Source organism: Ursus maritimus, unplaced genomic scaffold (genome assembly GCF_017311325.1).
Source record: "Ursus maritimus isolate PB19 unplaced genomic scaffold, ASM1731132v1 scaffold_11, whole genome shotgun sequence".
NCBI lineage: Eukaryota > Metazoa > Chordata > Mammalia > Carnivora > Ursidae > Ursus > Ursus maritimus.
The window spans coordinates 67,303,209-67,321,999 of record NW_024423453.1 but is presented as its reverse complement, the minus strand read 5'-3'; the positions used below and the strand labels follow the sequence as shown (position 1 = coordinate 67,321,999).

General features: G+C 40.5%; 1 protein-coding gene across 3 annotated transcripts in view; it reads right to left on the bottom strand.

The window, feature by feature from the left end:
• Positions 1-507: 507 nt before the first annotated feature.
• EBF2 (EBF transcription factor 2) overlaps positions 508-18,791 on the bottom strand; it is a 186,097-nt gene continuing 167,813 nt past the window's right edge. The window contains exons 12-16 of one of the 3 annotated variants that reach the window (XM_040626486.1): positions 17,515-17,580; positions 17,254-17,431; positions 15,500-15,685; positions 7,645-7,812; positions 508-2,945 (exon numbers count right to left, since the gene is read on the bottom strand). In XM_040626486.1, the coding sequence (XP_040482420.1) occupies positions 2,914-2,945; positions 7,645-7,812; positions 15,500-15,685; positions 17,254-17,431; positions 17,515-17,580 (630 nt within the window). In that variant the 3' untranslated portion in view covers positions 508-2,913. Of the gene's footprint in view, positions 2,946-7,644; positions 7,813-11,098; positions 11,437-15,499; positions 15,686-17,253; positions 17,432-17,514; positions 17,581-18,791 lie in introns of those variants that run through there. The other 2 variants (XM_040626487.1, XM_040626488.1) reach the window with 2 other exon arrangements.

Here is an 18,791-nt window from a genome sequence, read left to right as displayed (position 1 = left end):
AAAGTTCCAATCATTCTTACAGTACAAAAATTTTATTTTTTGTTAGGATAATTTAAAGTTTAAAACTGAAGTAGACATATTCATTTTACAAACAAGATATTCTTTTATAAGTAAGACCATTAAAAACAGTAAACAAAAAAAGCTGTCTTTACAAAAAGCTCTGTGCATAGCAACTTTATACTGTATATAACTGACAAAGCAAAACGATAGAATGAAACTATACAGTTTGAAAATGAGATCTTACTGTACAAAAGGTAGAGAAGATAATGGTTTTTAAACCATGCATATTGAAATGTGCAAAGAAAAACTGGAAAAAAATATGACGCTATAACAAAAAATGAGATAAATAATGAAGTAAATTGTCCCTTTAAATGGAAAATCTTACACAGCTCCTCTTACAAAGACAGGATAGAATTTGTAGTTACCTATAGAAATACTCGTATTCCAAGTGGCACAAAAAGAACCTGGGACTGGAATGATTCAACAGCAAGACCGAAGAGGACAGAGTAGCTTTGTTTTTAATTTATTAGTACACTAAAAATAATCCTTACACACATTTGTACAATTAAATAGATCTGTTGCTGCCAAGCTTCTAGCTGAATGGTCAAGGATGTCTGGTATTTAGTTACACACATTTTCGGTGTAAAGCTACCAACAAATTCTACAATCAGTTTGAAGACAGTACTGCACTCATCTTCATGCAAGAGCAAAATTCACAGATTCTAAAAGCAATGCTACTTAAAAAAACATTTCCTTATGTTGGATTGGCTCGAATCCAGGTCTCAATATGCTTAGGTTTGTTCCGCCTTCACTTTGGGATGGTAATGTTTGTATTCCACACACCCTTCTCCTTCGATCAGATTTTTCACAGGGGAACTTTCTCTTGTGCTTTCCCTGTGTTTCAGTGCTGTAAGCCCTGACCACGAAGGACTGTCAGCAGTATTTATAAGCATGCCAGCTTTCCAAAACCTTGGATTCTCATGTGCATAGAAATAATATTTGGGTCCTATTGAGTAACTCCAGAATAGTTGAAGGCAAATAAGACTATCAGGGGCTGGATAGCTGTGGGCAGGTATCAATGTGACCAACAGAAGGGGGTGGAATTTGTGAAGTCATCTAAAATTGGCTCAGATGCACTAAAGATGTTTTTCCATGAGAGCTGTAACAATTTCTACTGCTAGAACCCCAAACCAAAATCTGTACATGGACTGTACTAAGGTACCAATGAGTCAACAAGGAGAACCCTTACTGGACATCCAACTATGAAAAAATGACACCCTTATTGGAAATCCAAATAAGTCTGGATACATCTTCAGGGCCACCCAGACTTTCAAGACTCAGCCACTCTTAGCAGCTCCTGCAACGTTTCTCTGCCTAAAAGCTAGTTCCAGAAGTATGAGAGCCCACTGCAGCCCTGGGTCACTATGCTGCTTGGAACAAAGATGCCCCTAATCTCTAACCTTGCTAAGAATCTGGGTTTCCATCTTTTTGAACATTAGGAGAGGGACTTAGGGCTTTTAACATTCCTCTTCCACACACCATCCCATTCTTGCCTAGAAACAGTATCAAGTAAGGTACATTTATTTTTCAAGAGAGTTAAATGCCATGAGAGGGGAAATCTGCAAAGAGAAGAAAGGACAGGGATGTTCTAAGATTCGTGCTTAAGAGTCCAAGAAACAGGACCATCTTCCTTAAATCCTGTCTCTGAAGTTCTGTAGGGCACTTCTGTGCTCAACCAGGTAACCAAAGAGGAGGGGACATGTGGCTCTGTCAAGGGAGAATTCCAAAGGGGCCACTTGGTTGGGAAAGTCACATGGCTTTGGCTCTTCTTTTAGGTGAGACACGTGTCTCTGCCCAGGATGCAAAGCCTAGGTTGCACTACAACATGGCAATTCTCTGCACTGCTCGGAGGAGAACGTTGAAAGCTAATATAAATTTTTTAAAAATTCACAAAGAGTGAATACCAAAGGGACGTGTAGACTATTTAGAAAGTGGATGGAGCTGGGAATGAATTGATGAGTTTGGACTAAAACATTGTTTCTGCATTGGGCTGTTCTGTAAGAATCTATATAAGGTACATGTTCTTGCCCATGGGTCAATAAAATGATGGAAAAAGAGGGGGATGCAGGGTGGGGGATAAAAGTCTAGTAAGTAACTGCAATAATAATCACACACCTTTTAAACTTGTTACTACTGGTTTGCATTTTCATTTTACATCAGGAAGAGAAATTCCTCTCTCTTCAAAAAGGTCTTAATTTCTACCTCTACTTACAATAAGTTACACGTTTATTTATTTAAATAATTGTAAAACATTTTAAAATTTTTTCCCTTTTTTTGTTTTTTTTTGTTTTGTTTTGTTTTTTAAAGAGATTAAACTATAAGCAAACACACATACAACAACATTTCATCATTCAATTCAGGTTTCGTTTAAGAAAGTCTTCCATGCTGGTACCCTGTTTTGTTCAATTTTTTTTCTGCATAAACTAAATTGGTATCTGAAAGGCTTCATAGAAAATAGAAACTTTCAACTTTTTTTTCCTACAAAGAAAAACAAATAGTATCCAAAATATTAAGCATGAATTGTTTGCCAATTTTTTTCTTAAATATTTTACAAACATAGGAAGGTGGTTGTCATAATGTTCATAACAAAGAATTGCATTTCTGCTCTTAGCACTGACTACGTCAATGACATCTTTTGTCCTTGTCCCCAGGAGGGTCAGTTTGTGTAGCCACCATGAGAGCTAGACAAGAAACGTTGAGACCTGGTAAGATGCAGCTCCTTGCATGCCCAAATCTGTTCGTCATGTTCATTCTGGGGCACAACTCTCCCCAAAGAGCTCCTAGTGCTTTCTTCATTATTGGTCCATCAGAGTAAGTAGTTTTGTGCTATAAGAAAGCAGTTCTTCGTCTTCTTTACATTGGGGGCACAACAAGTCCGGTCATGGCTGAAAGGAAAGAGTGTGGCACAGGAATGAGACTCCGACATGTTAACACTTAGGTCTCCAACCCAGAGAGAGGGGCAAGGGTGGGAACTGACAGAGTCTGGTACAACCCTGGGAGATGGTAAACTCAGCTGATGTGGGAACCCATTTTCTCCAGGTTTGGTCTAGCACAGAGCCTGTCAGCGGCATGGAAGCCTTACCGAATCACTGCAGTATAAACAAGGTTTATTGAAGTTCTGTGGGGAGGCCAAGAGCTATGTTTTGTCTTGTTTTATAGTAATGGGTTATATACTTGACATGATAGACATAAACACATAAACTAAATTTTAATGTATTTGCGATATATTTATTTTTCATCATTAGACTATCATAATTTCTAGATTATATGGTTTCAAATCACTTAATTGAAACAGGAAAGAAAACTCCAGGTGCGGAGTAACTTTCCATGCATTGTTTATAACAAACAGGGCTTTTTATGCATCCTAGGTTTCTATCCGTTCTAGATGAAATGTGATGACCTTTTTTTCCCCCCCAAACTAGCTCATCTTCCTTTGGCGTTCACTGCTGATATGCAATGCTTGTTCACTAATGAATGCTGATCCACTGGAATAGAAGACTTAATTTAGTTCCTAATTTGGGAGTTACCCAATCTCCACTCTTCATCCCTTCCATCCCAATGCCTCCTCCATCTAGTGAAGAGGACACACACAATACCTGTGGGGGGGCATCGGGTCCAAGGTTTTCCCTTGAAGTGGGAAACAAAGCAACATCAGCACAATGGGGAAAAATCACACAGCAAAATATACCCCTCTGACCTTGGCTTTCAGGTGATGAACCCATAGAATTTTCACATTCTTGGAAATCAGCAGAGTAGTTTCCTTGCGTCAAAACTTCAAGCCATATCTAATATTTGATCCTTTGAGTTTTATCATCTCTGGCTCATCTAGAGCTTATCAATTATCATAGAAGCATTTTGCTGAGTGGTGCTTACTGAGCTTATAAGCAAATGGCCAAAATTCTTCTTGCTTCCCCTCAACACCCACCCTCCCTCCTCCCCCGCTCCTCTTCCTCCCCTCCCACCCTTCTCTCCATGCCAGCTAGTCTTCTCAGGCAAAATTGTCAGCCGTCTATTTCCCTGCCCATACAGCCTTTATTGAATGTTTGTGAGATCTGGATTAAGGTCTTACACAGCTAGCAAAGCCTTAATTATTTTTGCCTGTATTACTATATATTGAATCGATGTAACTTTTCAATAAAGGCAGTTCAATTCTGGACACTCCCTGATGATTTGGAGACATAGCAACCCTGGTAATTATCCCAGAGTGTAGGAGGTTTTTTTTTTTATTTTATTTTATTTCTTTTCCTGGAGGGAGCCGGAAAATGAATCAGGCACATAGTGCATAATATTATCTCGACAATCTATACTCATCACTGCAAATGCCTGATAAATGAGGTAGAAGGTGGGACAGTGAACACGGCATGTGAGCTCTCTGGCGGTAGGATTCTGGGTCACGTTTTCAACTTTAACTTGTCGATTACACTTAAAACTCATCAGCCCCTTCTTTTTTCTGGGTCCTCAGAGAGTTTCCTAAGGAGCTTATTAAAAGGGCAGAGCCACTCAAAGAAGAAGATCCAGCGTGTGCTGGAAGACCAGCAGATTTCACATATTTTCCTTCTTCCTAGTCTCACATCGGGCACGAGGTGGACTGTATCTCTGCTATGTGGTGACCCTGAATTTTTGCTTGTAGAAGCCATAGCCAACAGACAGATAGCAGAAGTTAATTGGAGAAAAAGTAAGCACATTCACTGGTGGGGGAGAGGGAAGCATGCTGAACTGCACTTTGTTCAATTTCTTTCTACCTTTGGCATTTCATGGGAAAGCAATAAGCCCCTTTGGTCCAGGTGGAAAGCAGGTATGAGTGAAGGGTAAGGAGAGGAACCACACTATTCTTGTCCCTGGAGAGACAGGCTCTGGAGTCAAAATGTCTGAAGTCATCTTACTCTGTGGCCTTGGGAAAACTACTTCACTAAAACTGATGATAATGGTATGAGATGTGAGCCTTGAGGAAGATAATTCATGTAAAGCGCTTGGTTCAGCGTCTTGTATGTGGTACTCAAAACCAGCAAGTCTCAGAGAGGGTTGGTTGCACGTGACCTCTGCAGATGGTTGAAACCCTCTCACCCTACAAATCGAGAGAAGAAACTTTCCATCAGCCTGTGATCATCCAAGCACCTTGGATCACACTTTTACTCTCCCACTGTCTGTCTCTAAAGAGGTGGAGCTTCATGCTGAGGACCCCTGCAATCCCAGGCTTCCTTCACTCAGTGACTATGGCTAGAGCGTTTGATGTCAGCTCGTTTTCTCTCTCGATGCATCAGTGGGACACCTTGTAGCATTGGACCTGGAGCTTCTAGCCACCTGATGCAAAATGAGGAAACGTGGGAGTCTGCACTCCTAATTTAGGTACTGCCCGCCATCCTCCCCTTGTCTTCCTTCTTCTTCGTAAGGTTCAAATCACTAAAGGAATTTAGAGGGGATTGTAGGACCCAAACAAGGCTCAGGACTTCTCAGTGATTCTATAGAAATGAGACTAGATTCCAGAGCCTACATGTAACTGACAAAATCGTCAGTCCCACAGACATGGAACAAGTGGCTCAGCCCTTCCGCAGCTTCATTATTCTGACCCGTGCTGACCAGGACCTCACATGGCTGAGGACCCTAGAGAGGATCTTATGGCTATGTTGGCTACTGCTGCCCCCATAGAGAAACCTCACTATGACCACGCACACCCTTTCAGCTTTTTGGGCCAACAACCCTGAGCGAGTAATACCACAGTGAGACTTGGGCTTTCAGCCACCAGGGGTGGGGGGATTCCAGGCCATGGGAGCCAGTGAAAAATTCATCCTGGCATGCTCAGGGGCCAAAGCCAGGCAGGCCCCACATACGAGTCTCTCTGGACAGTATAGACCCAGGAGATCTGAGACAACAAGCTCAAATTCCCCAACTAAGTACATGTGCGAGAGAGGAGGTGAGGGAGGTGTGGTAAATGGAAGTCAAATTATACTTTTTCTCCTCAAAGTGAAGCTGAAAATGTTGGCCAGGGTTGCCTGGAACAAGGAAAGGGCTGCATCCCTCCCAACTTCTGCCTACACCTGCACTCTCTCTTAGCCTTTCGTGGGGTCCCCACTGTGCATTTTCCCAACAAGACCTGTGGGGCCTCCACTTGGTTAAGGGACGTGACTAAAACCACAGAACTTACAAAGGGAGACATTGCCACTGAAGAGGGCATACAGAAAAGAAAGATACAGCAAATATTTAACAATTGTATACATTTCCCAGTCTGGAGATGAAGCCATTCATAGAAAAAGTTCTGAGCATATCCCCCAAGGATGCGATGGAAACCACTGGTGCTTGAGGAGAGACGGGGCAGGTGGCAACACTGAGCTACAGGTTGAGCCTGTTTCTCTAGGAATCAGTCATCTAGATGAAAACAAAATATATATACCAATTTTTCCCCTCAAATAGACAGATGTTTCCAACTACTCGCACATTGGGTGGCATGTTACCCAGCTGCTTTGTCTAGATGGAAGTAAAAGAATTTTCAGGGACTCTTCTGAGTGCTGGGTTTTCAGTTCCCATTTCACAGTCTCTCTGTCAAGTCACTTGACTTTGAGGAGACACCCCTGTCTCTTAAGGTAAAATGGGACAGGAACCTACCATATCTCCCAGAGCTCTGCTCAGTCACAACTGGCTGATGAACCCTCACTGGTGACCCAGAGGATCAGGAATCTATGCACAATGGTCAGGCTACTAGGCAGATGCTGTTCCAGGGATGACACAGCTCATCCAAAGCCCTGCTGACCTCAGAGGCTTTGATCCATGAGGGGTTAACCCAACCTCTGCCCTGCTTGGCTTTATCCAACACTTGCTTGTCATGAATGTTTTCATGTCAAGACATGAAGAAGAGCCTAAAAATAATATGGGTCATCAGGATCCGTAGTGTTCAGCAGGTTCCAATTTGCTCTTTTGCCATCAGCTGCCTCCCATTCACAATTAGATGATTAGATTCTCATGTACTCGTCACATTTGTGCTATGTTATGTCATACTATATTTTCATACATTGCCCAAAAATGGGTTTGATGGGTGATATTAATTTTTGTTCTTAGACAGTATATGTCTTTTTCTTCTTTCCTCCCTGCTCCACCCCGATCTGACACATGCTATTAATCTGACTGGCACATAACCAGGATTCTCACAACGTGCTGGTTGCTCCTGATGGATCCTGTCCATGTATGCCATGGGAATAGGTATGCAGTGCAGATGGGCAAGCCCGTTAGTTAAGCAGCAATCACCATGTGGTATCTGATGTGACCAGGCAGCTTCTGGGAAATCGTGACATGGCCTTCTAGAAAGCAAAGGTCTGGGAAGTCCAGACACTCCTGGAGGGTATATATGGCTCTATCATAGTTAATTCTGTGACCTTGAAGAGCTGTCCAACTTTTCTGTTTTCCCCCATCTTGTTCTCGGGTGGTGTGCTAGCTCAGTTGTATAAGCCATCTGTGTACCATGATGGAAACACCAAAGCATCTCTTTGTAGGCAAATGGCTAGAGATAGGGAGTGATGTTGTGCTGTTTGCTCTTACTTTGCTGGCCCTGTGGCCCATTTATCATGGTGGTACCAAAGTGGTACCTTTGCTTACCTCTGAATCCATTTCCATTGCCACTGGAGCAGGCAGGAGAAGGGGAGCCTTGTGGCCTGATGACAGGGGCAAAGGCACTCTTCTGTTTGACAGCAGGAAAAACTGAAGAGGAAAATGGGAGGATGGAGGATGTGCTAGACGATCCAACAGTGGGACTTGATGACATAACTGGAAAGCAAAGGCACAATCCTCTTAAGAAGGGACAAACCTAGGAGTTAAGTTCTTTCTTCAGGACACACAACCTGTACACATTCACCGAGAAATTACTCATTCACTCCAGGCACTGTCCCAGATTTCAGGGATTAAAACAAGTTGAATGTGACAACATCCCTACCCCGCCCAGTGGGGGGAACATACAAACAAAACAATGACAAGGGTAACAACCCTACAGGAGGAATGTACACAATGCTAGGGAGACTCAGCAGGCAGAGTGCTCTTCCGCCAGGGAGTCAGGAAGGTGAGAGCAGGAGGTAATACTATGACAGGTCTTTGTTCATGAGTAGAAGCTTGACAAGAGAACACTTAGACTAATAACTGAAAAATCATCAGATCTACTCAAGAATGGAAACCTCTTTTTCCCCCTAAAGAGAAGTCCTGTCTGGGACCTCTACACTTCCCTGGCAATTCTCAGGGCTCCAGAGGTTTGGCCTATGGGGTTAACATCTCTGAGAGTGCCATCTCTATGGGCCACTTCCTCATTAAATGTAAACGTTTATTAACATCTAGGAGATTACCTCCCTTTCTCTCTACTTTCAGAGCTCTTGGGAAATGAAGCTGCAAATCAGACCCCTCTGATGTAATGTGCAGAAAAAACACCAATATTAACAATAAAATTACTTAAAGGACGCCAAAAGCTAAGTGTTGTAATTTCCAAGAAAAATAAAGGCAATTTCCATGATCAAATGCCCTAGCTCTTAATGTCAGATACTCTACCAAGTTACATCATACAAGAAGATAATTTTATCTTCTATGTTCAACTAACTCAAGTAAGGGGTAAGTTAGAGTTCACAAGGGTAAAATTGTCAGATACAGCATCTTGTGGAATAAGGTCAAATTCCAGGGACTTATTTTAGAACAATCTCCAGAATTCTGAGCTGTCACACGACTTGGTACAAGAATTACTGGAACCTATCGGTCAAGGCTGGGAGTGGAAACTTCTGCTTCTTATCTTCAGTGACCCAGCTACTCCGCAAAGTAAATTTTGAAAGTGAGGACATGAGTGTAACTTATGGTTCAAAGGCCAAGTACAAGGTGAATTGAAGGTCAACTGTTCCGATGACCTGTGTAAGACTTCATCCCCATTTCTCCCCTCTCACTATAAAGATATACATTGTACTATGGTCACACAATTGCATATATAAAGCAATCATACAGCATACCTCCAATATGATGTCTTGTATAGCCAAACTACAAACCAAAGACTTCAAAAAAAGAGCTTTATCTAAAATCTGCTCATCCTTAGGTAGTCCTGATTTACAGAGCTATGCAGAAGGAAGCATCTGAGCACATCTCTGTCTTTCCTCAAGTAACATGAATCAAAAGAATTGGAAAGGAGGATAAAGTATTGGAAGAATCTCACATAATACTTAAAGATGAAAATGAAGAAAAAATGGGCTAATTCCTATTATAGAATAGGATACATGGTTAAACATTGAGGATGGATTATATTCATACTCTCAAGCAAAATCTCCTCTTCTAGCATTGGCTTTAGCATCAACGATATGGGTCGGGGACCTTTCCCCTTTGTGTAAGGCACAGAATTAGAGGTCAAAGGAAAGCTGAGACTCAGGAAACCCTGATTCCTACCACAGTCCAATCTCCACCATTCTGTGTGAACCAATCAGGCACCAAGATGGCGCCTTGGTTTCTGTGTCTGCAGTAGCACCACCTTCTCTCCTACACCATGATAGAGGACAGTTTTTATAAGGTGAGTTAGGCCTGTATATACACACTTGATTCAGTTTATATTCAGCATAGGACTCACTTTTATGAATATTTCTTTTCTAAATAAGGGACCTCAACCTAAAGTGGATTCATTTGGTCAAATGTGGCTGCCTCTCAGTGGAAGTGTCACCTCAAACTCACCAAGTGACATAAAACAACTGTTGCAGGGTTGAATAAGCACAGAGCTATAACGTGCCCATTTAAAATAGTTTTTACCAAATTTTTGTAAAATGCTAAACTAATGTTCAAATTAATTTAAAATTTAATGCAACTATATTCAAAATCCCAAAAGGAATTTTAATTTGTGTATGTCAACAAACACAAATTCTATGTTTATCTATTTAAAAAGCGACAACACTTGTAAGAGCCAGAAAATTTTGTTAATACTTGAAAAGTACTAAGGAGGCATTTATTTTAACAGATATTAAAACTTAATGGAAAATCCACATCAATGAAGTCAGTGTTATACTAGCATAGAAATAGGCAGACAAATCCTTGGAGAAAAAAGAGGCCAGAAACAGACCTGGATATATATGAGAACTGAAACTTAATAAAGGCGACATTTCAAATTAATGGGGACATAAATGCATGGGAACAATACAAAGTCCCCCAGAGACAGAAATTTAAAGCGCTTCCTCCTGTTAAACACTAAAGTAAATGTAAGTGGATTAATGAATTATTTGCTAAAACAAAATTATAAGGGCGCTAGTAGAAAAATTAGGAAGGTTATATAATTTACATAATCCTTTCAACCTCAAAGCCTAAGGAGAACATCAGGAGATAAGATGGGCCACATGACTAAAAATCTACTACTATAACGGAGAAAAGGCAAATGACAAATTAGGAAAAATCTTCCTGATAATTATTTAGATATGTTCATATCCTCGATAGCTGATAAAATTTTTATAAATTAATTAGAAAAAAGAAAAACATCCCAATTAGAAAAGTAGGCAAAGAATGGGAAAAGCCAAGTCACAAAAGGAGACAGGAACCAAAATGACCAAAAGGCCTTCGAAGACCTAAAAAACGTTCAAACTGCTTAGTAATCAAATGCAAATTAAAACAGTAAGGAGAGGATACTTTCCATTTTACCAAATTGACAACGATTAAGAAGAAATGAACAGGGCAGGGAAACAGATACTCTTCCTTTCCTAAGGGGAGCATTCATCTCTCTGGGGGGGCTTTGGCAATGTGTATTTAAAATCAAAGTGTTTTAAAATGTGTATATTCTTTAACCTAGTAATTTAATTTTGAGAAATTAATCCCAAGGAGATAATCATAAATTTGCAAAAAAAAAAATAGATTCAAGGGCATTTTTATAATTGTGAGAAATTGGAAAATAATAGAAGTGACCAAGCAGCAGGGTAAAGAATATTCAGCGTATAAAATAGCATGCTATGCAAATATTAAAGCTAATGTTGGAGAAGAATATTTGACAACTCAGAAAGGTATGCCTCCTCAGATGAATAATGCAAATTATGTCATAACATATACATCAAACCCAATTTTATTTTTTTTAAGAAAACATACAAAGCAAAAATTTAGTAGGATGTGATATACATCCAAACTTTCAACAATGTTCTCTGTGAGCAATGGATTATGAATATTCATAAATTTACTCCTTTCACTTGTCCATATTTTCAAAGTTTTTGCAATGAACATGCATTACTTTTGATGTAGCAGAAACCAATCAAAGCTGTTAAACAAATGGAAAATCTCCATTTGGGGGGGTAAAAACAAAATAATATAACCCTTAGCAATAGGCATAACAGCTTTCCTGGGTGTTAATGTTCCTCTTCGATTGAAGGCTTTACTACCTGCAAACAAGGCTGCCCGTTGACCTTTCTGCTACAAAAAAAAAGCAAAGAGACTAATAAATTCTCAAATTCCTGGGAAAAGCTTATTGATTGCAGTGAACTTCGCAAGGCAAACATCACTCCCCATATCTGTTCTCCATTCTTAGGACACAGGTTTGCATCATTGACAGATTTTATGGAGCCTAGCTTCATATCTGTGACTTTGATAATTTTGCCACTTTTCTTCCACTCCCTCTTTCATTGATCTCATGGCAGAATCCCATTAGTTGTGCATCAGAGTAGACACTGTAATTTCCGAAATGTATCCATCTACGGCTAGAAGGCCATACTTTAAAAGTTAACAATGGTCATGGCTGCACAGAAATAAAGTATGTCATTTTTCTTTTCTCTTTTACATATACATGCTTTTTAAATTGTGCATAATGAGAATGTTACTATTGTAATAGGATTTTTTTTTCTTTTCTAGAGAAAAAGACAATAGCAATATGTCAAAATGTTAACAAGGTTGTTTTTTATGGTGGGAGTATGCTTTCTTTTTGAAACTATTTCCATCTGCTCTAAATTTTCTATAATCATCATTTAATACTCTACAATAGAAAATGTCTTGATATTTATTTTTGAAAATATAAAAATATTGAGCCCCAGGGCATAGTCTAAGACGACGTAAATGAAGTAGGAATCCCTGAACAGAGGTTGGATTTCTGTATAGATTCTGTCACAAACTTTGGAATTGCTTGGTGGCGATTCTGCTTTGGAAGAAGTGGTCCCATGAGTGTTGCAAGCTTGCCCAGTAGACCATCTTTGGGGACACCAGAGTGCACCATTTTAGGAAAGCTGATCATATATACTTGCAACTGAGACTTTCTCTGGACATTTCTCTCTCTCTACGGATAGAGGCCAAAGAAAAGGCAAGTACATCTGGCCCCCAAATCTCTGTGAACGTGGGGAGTTAAGGAAAAACCACTTTTCTTCTTATAAGGATTGACTAGCTTGCACAGTCCCAGCTGGAACTCACCGGGCACCATATCCTCCTTTGCATTGAGCCATTGCATTTGTTGGCGTGAATGGGTCTGTCCGCATTTCATTATAACCCCCTATTGTCAGGGGTTTAGAATTCAGCCATAAAAACTTGCACTGAGCTGGAACTTGGCACACACTGCTACCGCCAGGAAGTGAAGTTTGTATGTGAAATTGAAAAAACATCTGTTTGGACATTTTTGAAGTAGTGTGAGAGCAGAAACAGTAAAGATGCAGGTTTCTGATACTGTGCATTGGCCATAATGCAAATCAACTTGACCGAGAGGCTTGGCTTTATTTCTTCTGAATGACTCTGGCAAGTGATTGCTCCATGGCATGGCCTGGCTGCACCAGACTAGTTTTAAAAAGACAATGAAAAATCGTAGACTGGTGTTTTTAGACACAAGCAACAGAATTGACAAAAATGGTTTCCCCTGGGTTGTTTTTCGTATTTCCCAGAGAAGTTAAGACTTAGCTGGCTAGAAATACAGGTCAGATGCTATTGTAATGAACTCCGTGGGGTATTCAGTATTTTTGCAGTAGGGGATTTTATCGTAATGAAGGCACTGTTTGGAATCCATTCCCAGTTTGTGACTGCTTCAGACCCTCCTTCAGAAAATAAAGGTGCAAGAGATCACACAGACCCAGTTGGAGCAAGAAGCGGGTTCTCTGTTGTTTCCCCCTCCCATTGGGCAGGGCGCTGCTCCCTATTCTGAACATGCCGTCTTGTTTTAATGGGTGATTTGAAGATTTGGGTGCTATCCTTTTCCTTGTGGCAGTGGGACTGGATGATCAAGGGAGGCTAGTGGAAGGAAGCTGTCACGCACTGGAGTGGGAAGGTCCCCTCTCTACCAAAGGAATTATCTCCTAAGAAACATCAAGCAATTACACAGTGGTCATATTCATTTTATCTGTTCATCTTCTTTGTGTCTGTCTGTCTCTCTGTTTCTCTCTGTCTCTCTATCTCTGTCTCTCTCTCTCAACCCTACCCACCCACCCCTCCTTGTCTTTCTTTTGCTCTCTCTGCCTCATCACCACACTATATACTGTATTTGATCTACAAAAATGACGATTCGTATGGTTCAGCCACATATACAGATTTTTATTCATAAATGGATGTTGAACCTGTGAAATCACCATTTGGGGAAAAAAAAAGTAATTCCATAATGTTCAGCCTAACCGTATATTATAAATACATGAAATATCTCTTATATTATTGAATAATTTTAGAACATGGTATTCAGGATCTGATGATGTATTTCTAGTCCTATTTTTACTATTTATTGGCTACAAATCCTTGAGTAAATCATACTAACCCTTCCCTTATAAGTAAGGGAAAATGATAGTAATAATTATGATTATAGCCATGACATAAGGTTATTGTGAGGATCCAATTGGATTCTATTTGTGTACATGCTTTTTAGGTTGCAAAGTGGAATGCAGTTGTGAGTTACTCTTATTGTTGTCACCATCATTATATGACATCCTTTACACAGTGGTTCCCTTGCCATTGTGTCATTTGTTAAGATGTGGTCCCTTCTGCACACAGGGCACCCTCTCCACAGTGATGCATGGGAGAAGTCTCTCCAAGGTCTCAGCAACAGAAAAATCAGGTTTCTCCTGAGCTACCCCCCAAAAATGTGTGGACATAAAATCTTAAAACAAATAGTGTTTCTCTTTCTGCTTTCCCATCTTGTAAGCCTCTGAACCAAGGTAGTGGCTCCTTTGAATAAGACTGAATGGTATCCAGACTAGTCCTTGGATTCATCTAATTTTCCTATCCATATTTTTTCATTTATCTTAGTTTCTTATGTTATTTTATACTTTCATAACATTCATCTCACTATTAATATCTCCCAAAATATTTTTGGAACAAGATAAGGTAAAAAGAAGTAAAGAAATAAATCGAGCAAGCACCAGTTTGTTCATCTAGACCACTCTGATCTAATTGATCTGGGCCATCTGACACGACACAACACAGAAATCATGTCTTTGCAGCAACAAGATTTTAGTTGTAGTAGAAAAACCAACCTCTACTACCTCTGCTATTTGGTTACTATGTCCTTATCACATTGAGTACACTTGTGAGGGTAGTGAAGTGAATAGATAACCCAGAAGTAACTCATGGTGTGTGTCCCTAGAGAACCAACAAGGCTGAGAAAGGCAGCCTCCAGATCCTTGGCATGTCACTCCCTGAGCTGTGGTGGAAATGGTTGTATGCTGTCCTTGACTTGTCCTTGTTCCTGGCATAGGGGAACCACTCTGGGTAAACAGATGGTCTGCTCTAGAGCCTTGCAACAGGAGCCAGCATTTCAAGAACATTCCACTCACTCACACAGACTCCCCATGGTGGCTTCTCCCCTGGCCTGAAGTATTCCCTAGGTGGGCTTGAAGACACATATTCTCTCAAGCTTCTTAGCCCTCAAAGCAACCCAAATGAGTTTTCACAACCCCCTACGACGTCTAGCTAGCCCAGATTATGATTAAAAGGTCCATCTCAGATCACTCTCTCATGAGCAGTTAAATTCCATTTCTCAGAAGGTACACAAGGAGGGGAGGGCCATGTAACAAAGTGACACGGGAGTGTGGTAAGACACACAAAATAAGCCACAAATTCTGTGTTCAAATGACGACTCTGCTCTATCCTAGCGGTGTGACCTTGGATGAGTTAACTGCTGTGCACCTCAACCTCCTCAGCCACAAGGAGAAGGTTCTTCTGAGGATTAAAGAAAACATTACATCTAAAAGTACCTAATGAAGAGTATACATAATGTTAACTGAAATGGAATCTTCGTTCCTTGATCCCATCCACACAAGCCACATACATCTATCTTTTCTTTGTGTAATGCAAATAGTTTCACTCTTTTCTTTCCTTCAGAAGACTTTGAGCAACCAAGTGCACCAAAGTCTAGCTAAGGGAAAAGAACAAAAGGCAGGAACAACATTTCCTCAGGAAACTGGGCTACTCCTCCACAAGTCAGTAAGGTGTAGGGGTGCAACTCTCCCTCAAAAGGCTGAAGAGTGAAACCCAGGGACAGAGACACAGGGAGAGCAGGAGAGATGGAAAGGGCACTTACTTCCATAAGGGGAGCCTGTGGGGGAGCCATTTAGAAATCCTGGTGACCCTGGGACACCCAGGTTGGCCATGGGGACGTTGCTGTAGCCATTCATGCTGTTACTGGAGGTGCTGTAGTTAGACTGCTGGGGGGTGGAGCTGGAAGAGTAGCCCCGCGGAGAGATGCTGCTTGTGTTGCGGATGTACCCTGGATAACAAGAAAAAAGCCAAGATAAATGAACTGATACACACATCCAGCACAGGCCAAATATGGCAGCATGGGCCCATGTGGTCCGCTGACTATAGAACACCCCCAAGCCACCCCTGGTCAGGGGTGGAAAGTCTGGAGTTTGTCTTCAGCCTTTATATTCTCCTCTCCCTTCCCCACCCTACACAAGACCATGTCCTTGACAATCCCTCCTTCCTCTTTGTTCCCACTTGCAGTCAACATCTCCAGCTCACACCAAGGATTGATGACTAATCTTCCTAACACACGAGAGCCCTATGAGATCTTAATGGGTATCACTGATGCGAGCGTTCTGTGGTCAAGTAAAGGCTGCAGATGCTGGGTACTGTAGTCATTCCTTGAACATTCACATACGTGGGGCCTAGAGAATAAGCAAAACAGTTTAAATTGCTAACCTAGTGTTTCCCAAATTTAGCGCACCACAGTATCTTTTCTGGGAACGGTGGGCAAAAGGCATCCCAATAACATCTCAAGGGCCACTCGTACTCTGCAGATCATACCTTTGGAAATGTTAGTTCAAGGTTTTTACCATGCCCTTAGTGGGGGTGGGGAACATCTTTATTTAAAAATTGTTGTTAAGTTCATCTAAATGTGCTATTCTTTGACCAAAGACATGGAACCATCAGCAATTGAGTGCAGTGATATCTGCTCTATGGGAGGGATGGGGAAGGAACAAGTCCTTCCCATACTTCCGAAACCCCCAGCACAGAGACATCACCTAACCCATCCTGAAATAACCCACTTTGGATAATAGTCTCTAAAGCTATTTAAGAAATGACCTCAATTTGAAGAACAAAAAAAAGGCAATCATATGTCTGCACCCACCCTTCTGTAAGAAAAACTCACCCTGGGCATGAAAATGAGGAATTCCCTTCCAATGGATGAATGAAATTGGAAATAAAACTATCCCAAGGTTAGGGGCATCTTTAGGAAATTTATTCCTTTTAAAAAAATGATTTGTGATCAACTCAGCACCTTAATAAAATCAACCTCAGTGACAAAAATCTTAATGCGATATACTTCACGTGTAAAAAGCACAGTTAACTGTAAAGTGTGTTGCTCTGTGTTTGTATATGAGACAATGCACAAACAGAAGTCACTAAAGGAAACAAAACCACTCTGCCTGGGCTACTGGGAAGAGAGGGTCATGCATAACAAATGACAATGGCAATGACTCAGCTTCCTTCCACTATTCAAGCTGATAATCACAATAGCTGAAGTGCACATTTTAGTCAAATTACACCTGTAAGTCTAGTTTCAGGAAGTCAAAACCCGTCTAAGTAAATCACAGTTCATCTTAACCTTAAACATTTGCAATTAAAGGGATTCTACCTGGGACCTAAAAAGCCCCAAATCTCACAAAACACCACCGATCATGTTGAGATAATCCAATATATGATTGCACTGCTTATCTGGGACACGTTTTTTTGATGGTATATGAATCAAGCTTTACCTCCCTCCGCTCAGGCAGAACAAACCTTGTAAATGGATAAGACGTTTGGAATTTTGACTCTGAGAAAGGGTAGTACCTTGATTATTTCCCTGTGTTGACTCTGAGATGCTGACCCCAAGTTGGCTGCCGTACGAATTGATGCCCATCATGCCACTGTGAGCTGGGGAGCTGGAGAGAGCTGGGATCTGGCTGGGATTCCTGGGGACGCTGTACAGGGCTTCTGCAATGTCTGCAGCTCGCTTCAGAATGATGTCCTACAAAATGGCAGGTTGAGGTGAGCATTTTCATACAGCACGAAGAGTCAAACCCAATAGAGTGTAAGATGGGAGCATCTAACCTGGTTGTTGTGTGGTGTGCCATAGAGGGCCTCCACTAGATCTGCAGCTCTTTTCAATAGCATCTCCTGGAAAAAGAACAGAAAGGGTGAGATATAACCAAAGGTAAAACCCCCAAATGGCCAACTCAAAGGAAAATTATGTATAAAAATAAAAAGTCCAGACATCCTCCCTAAAATATAAATAAGTGGCTAAGAGGTCCTATATTTGGTTTAACAGGCAGAATATAACTGTATAAATAAATCCCTTTCTAAATATGTATCTACATGGAATTCATCTAGATAAAAATGGTTCCATCCATGACTGCACCACCAAGATAAAAAATGACCAGATGAAAAGTGGAGTTGGTTAAAATTACTAATGTCATGGAAGTGCCATTAAAAACTTTCAGACTATTCCATTAAAGAATCTGGTACTCTAATTAACCAAAAATTCTTAGAATGATTGACTGACCTGAGTTTAGCTGCTTGCCAAGGAATGGTTCATAATACTGAAATTATCTTGGCAGTGCCTTCTGCAAAATTTTATTCTAATAAAGATGAATTCTTTCAATAATATTTCCCCCTGTTCACTTTAACCAAAGAGAATTAGTAATCAGTAATCCCTTTCGTCTCATTTTGTCTTTTCCACCTCCTGTTTTTAACAGCCTTTTAAATTGCTATTAACCTACTTTCCAGATATCATCTAATTTAATGGTGGGGCTGGGGATTTTTCCAAGAGGAAAATAAAGGTGTGATGCAGAAGCAAATGTGGTTCTTGAATTTTACTCACAGTACAGAAAAGAGAACACGGCAAATTATAATGTGTGTGCTCAAAATGCAAATGTAGATGTTAAAATTTAATAACATCTCATTAATCAAATACCTAATAAATTAATGTATTTTTCAATGAAGAAAGCTAGAATAATGGGCCAGATTCATGATATAATTGTCATAAGCAAGTCCACTTGAAAGCAAAACATTCCATAGAAATTTTCTATGGAGGCATTTGTCACTTCATTAAATACCTATATACCTATATAAATACCTATATACAGGGTAGTCCCTCGATAAATACCTGACTGTGGATTAATTTATTTTCATAAAGTTGGCAATGTTTCATAAACTGGATACTTGTAGTGTATCTGTTTTATAGGACCAAATTTTCAGATTTCCTATTCCCTCAGATATTAATCACAACATATCTCAGAGTTAGGAGATATTTTATGTGTATCTAAAGCTCAGCCATATTTCAGGGCCTAATGTAATTTTAAAGGGACTTAATTTGCTGGATTTATCTA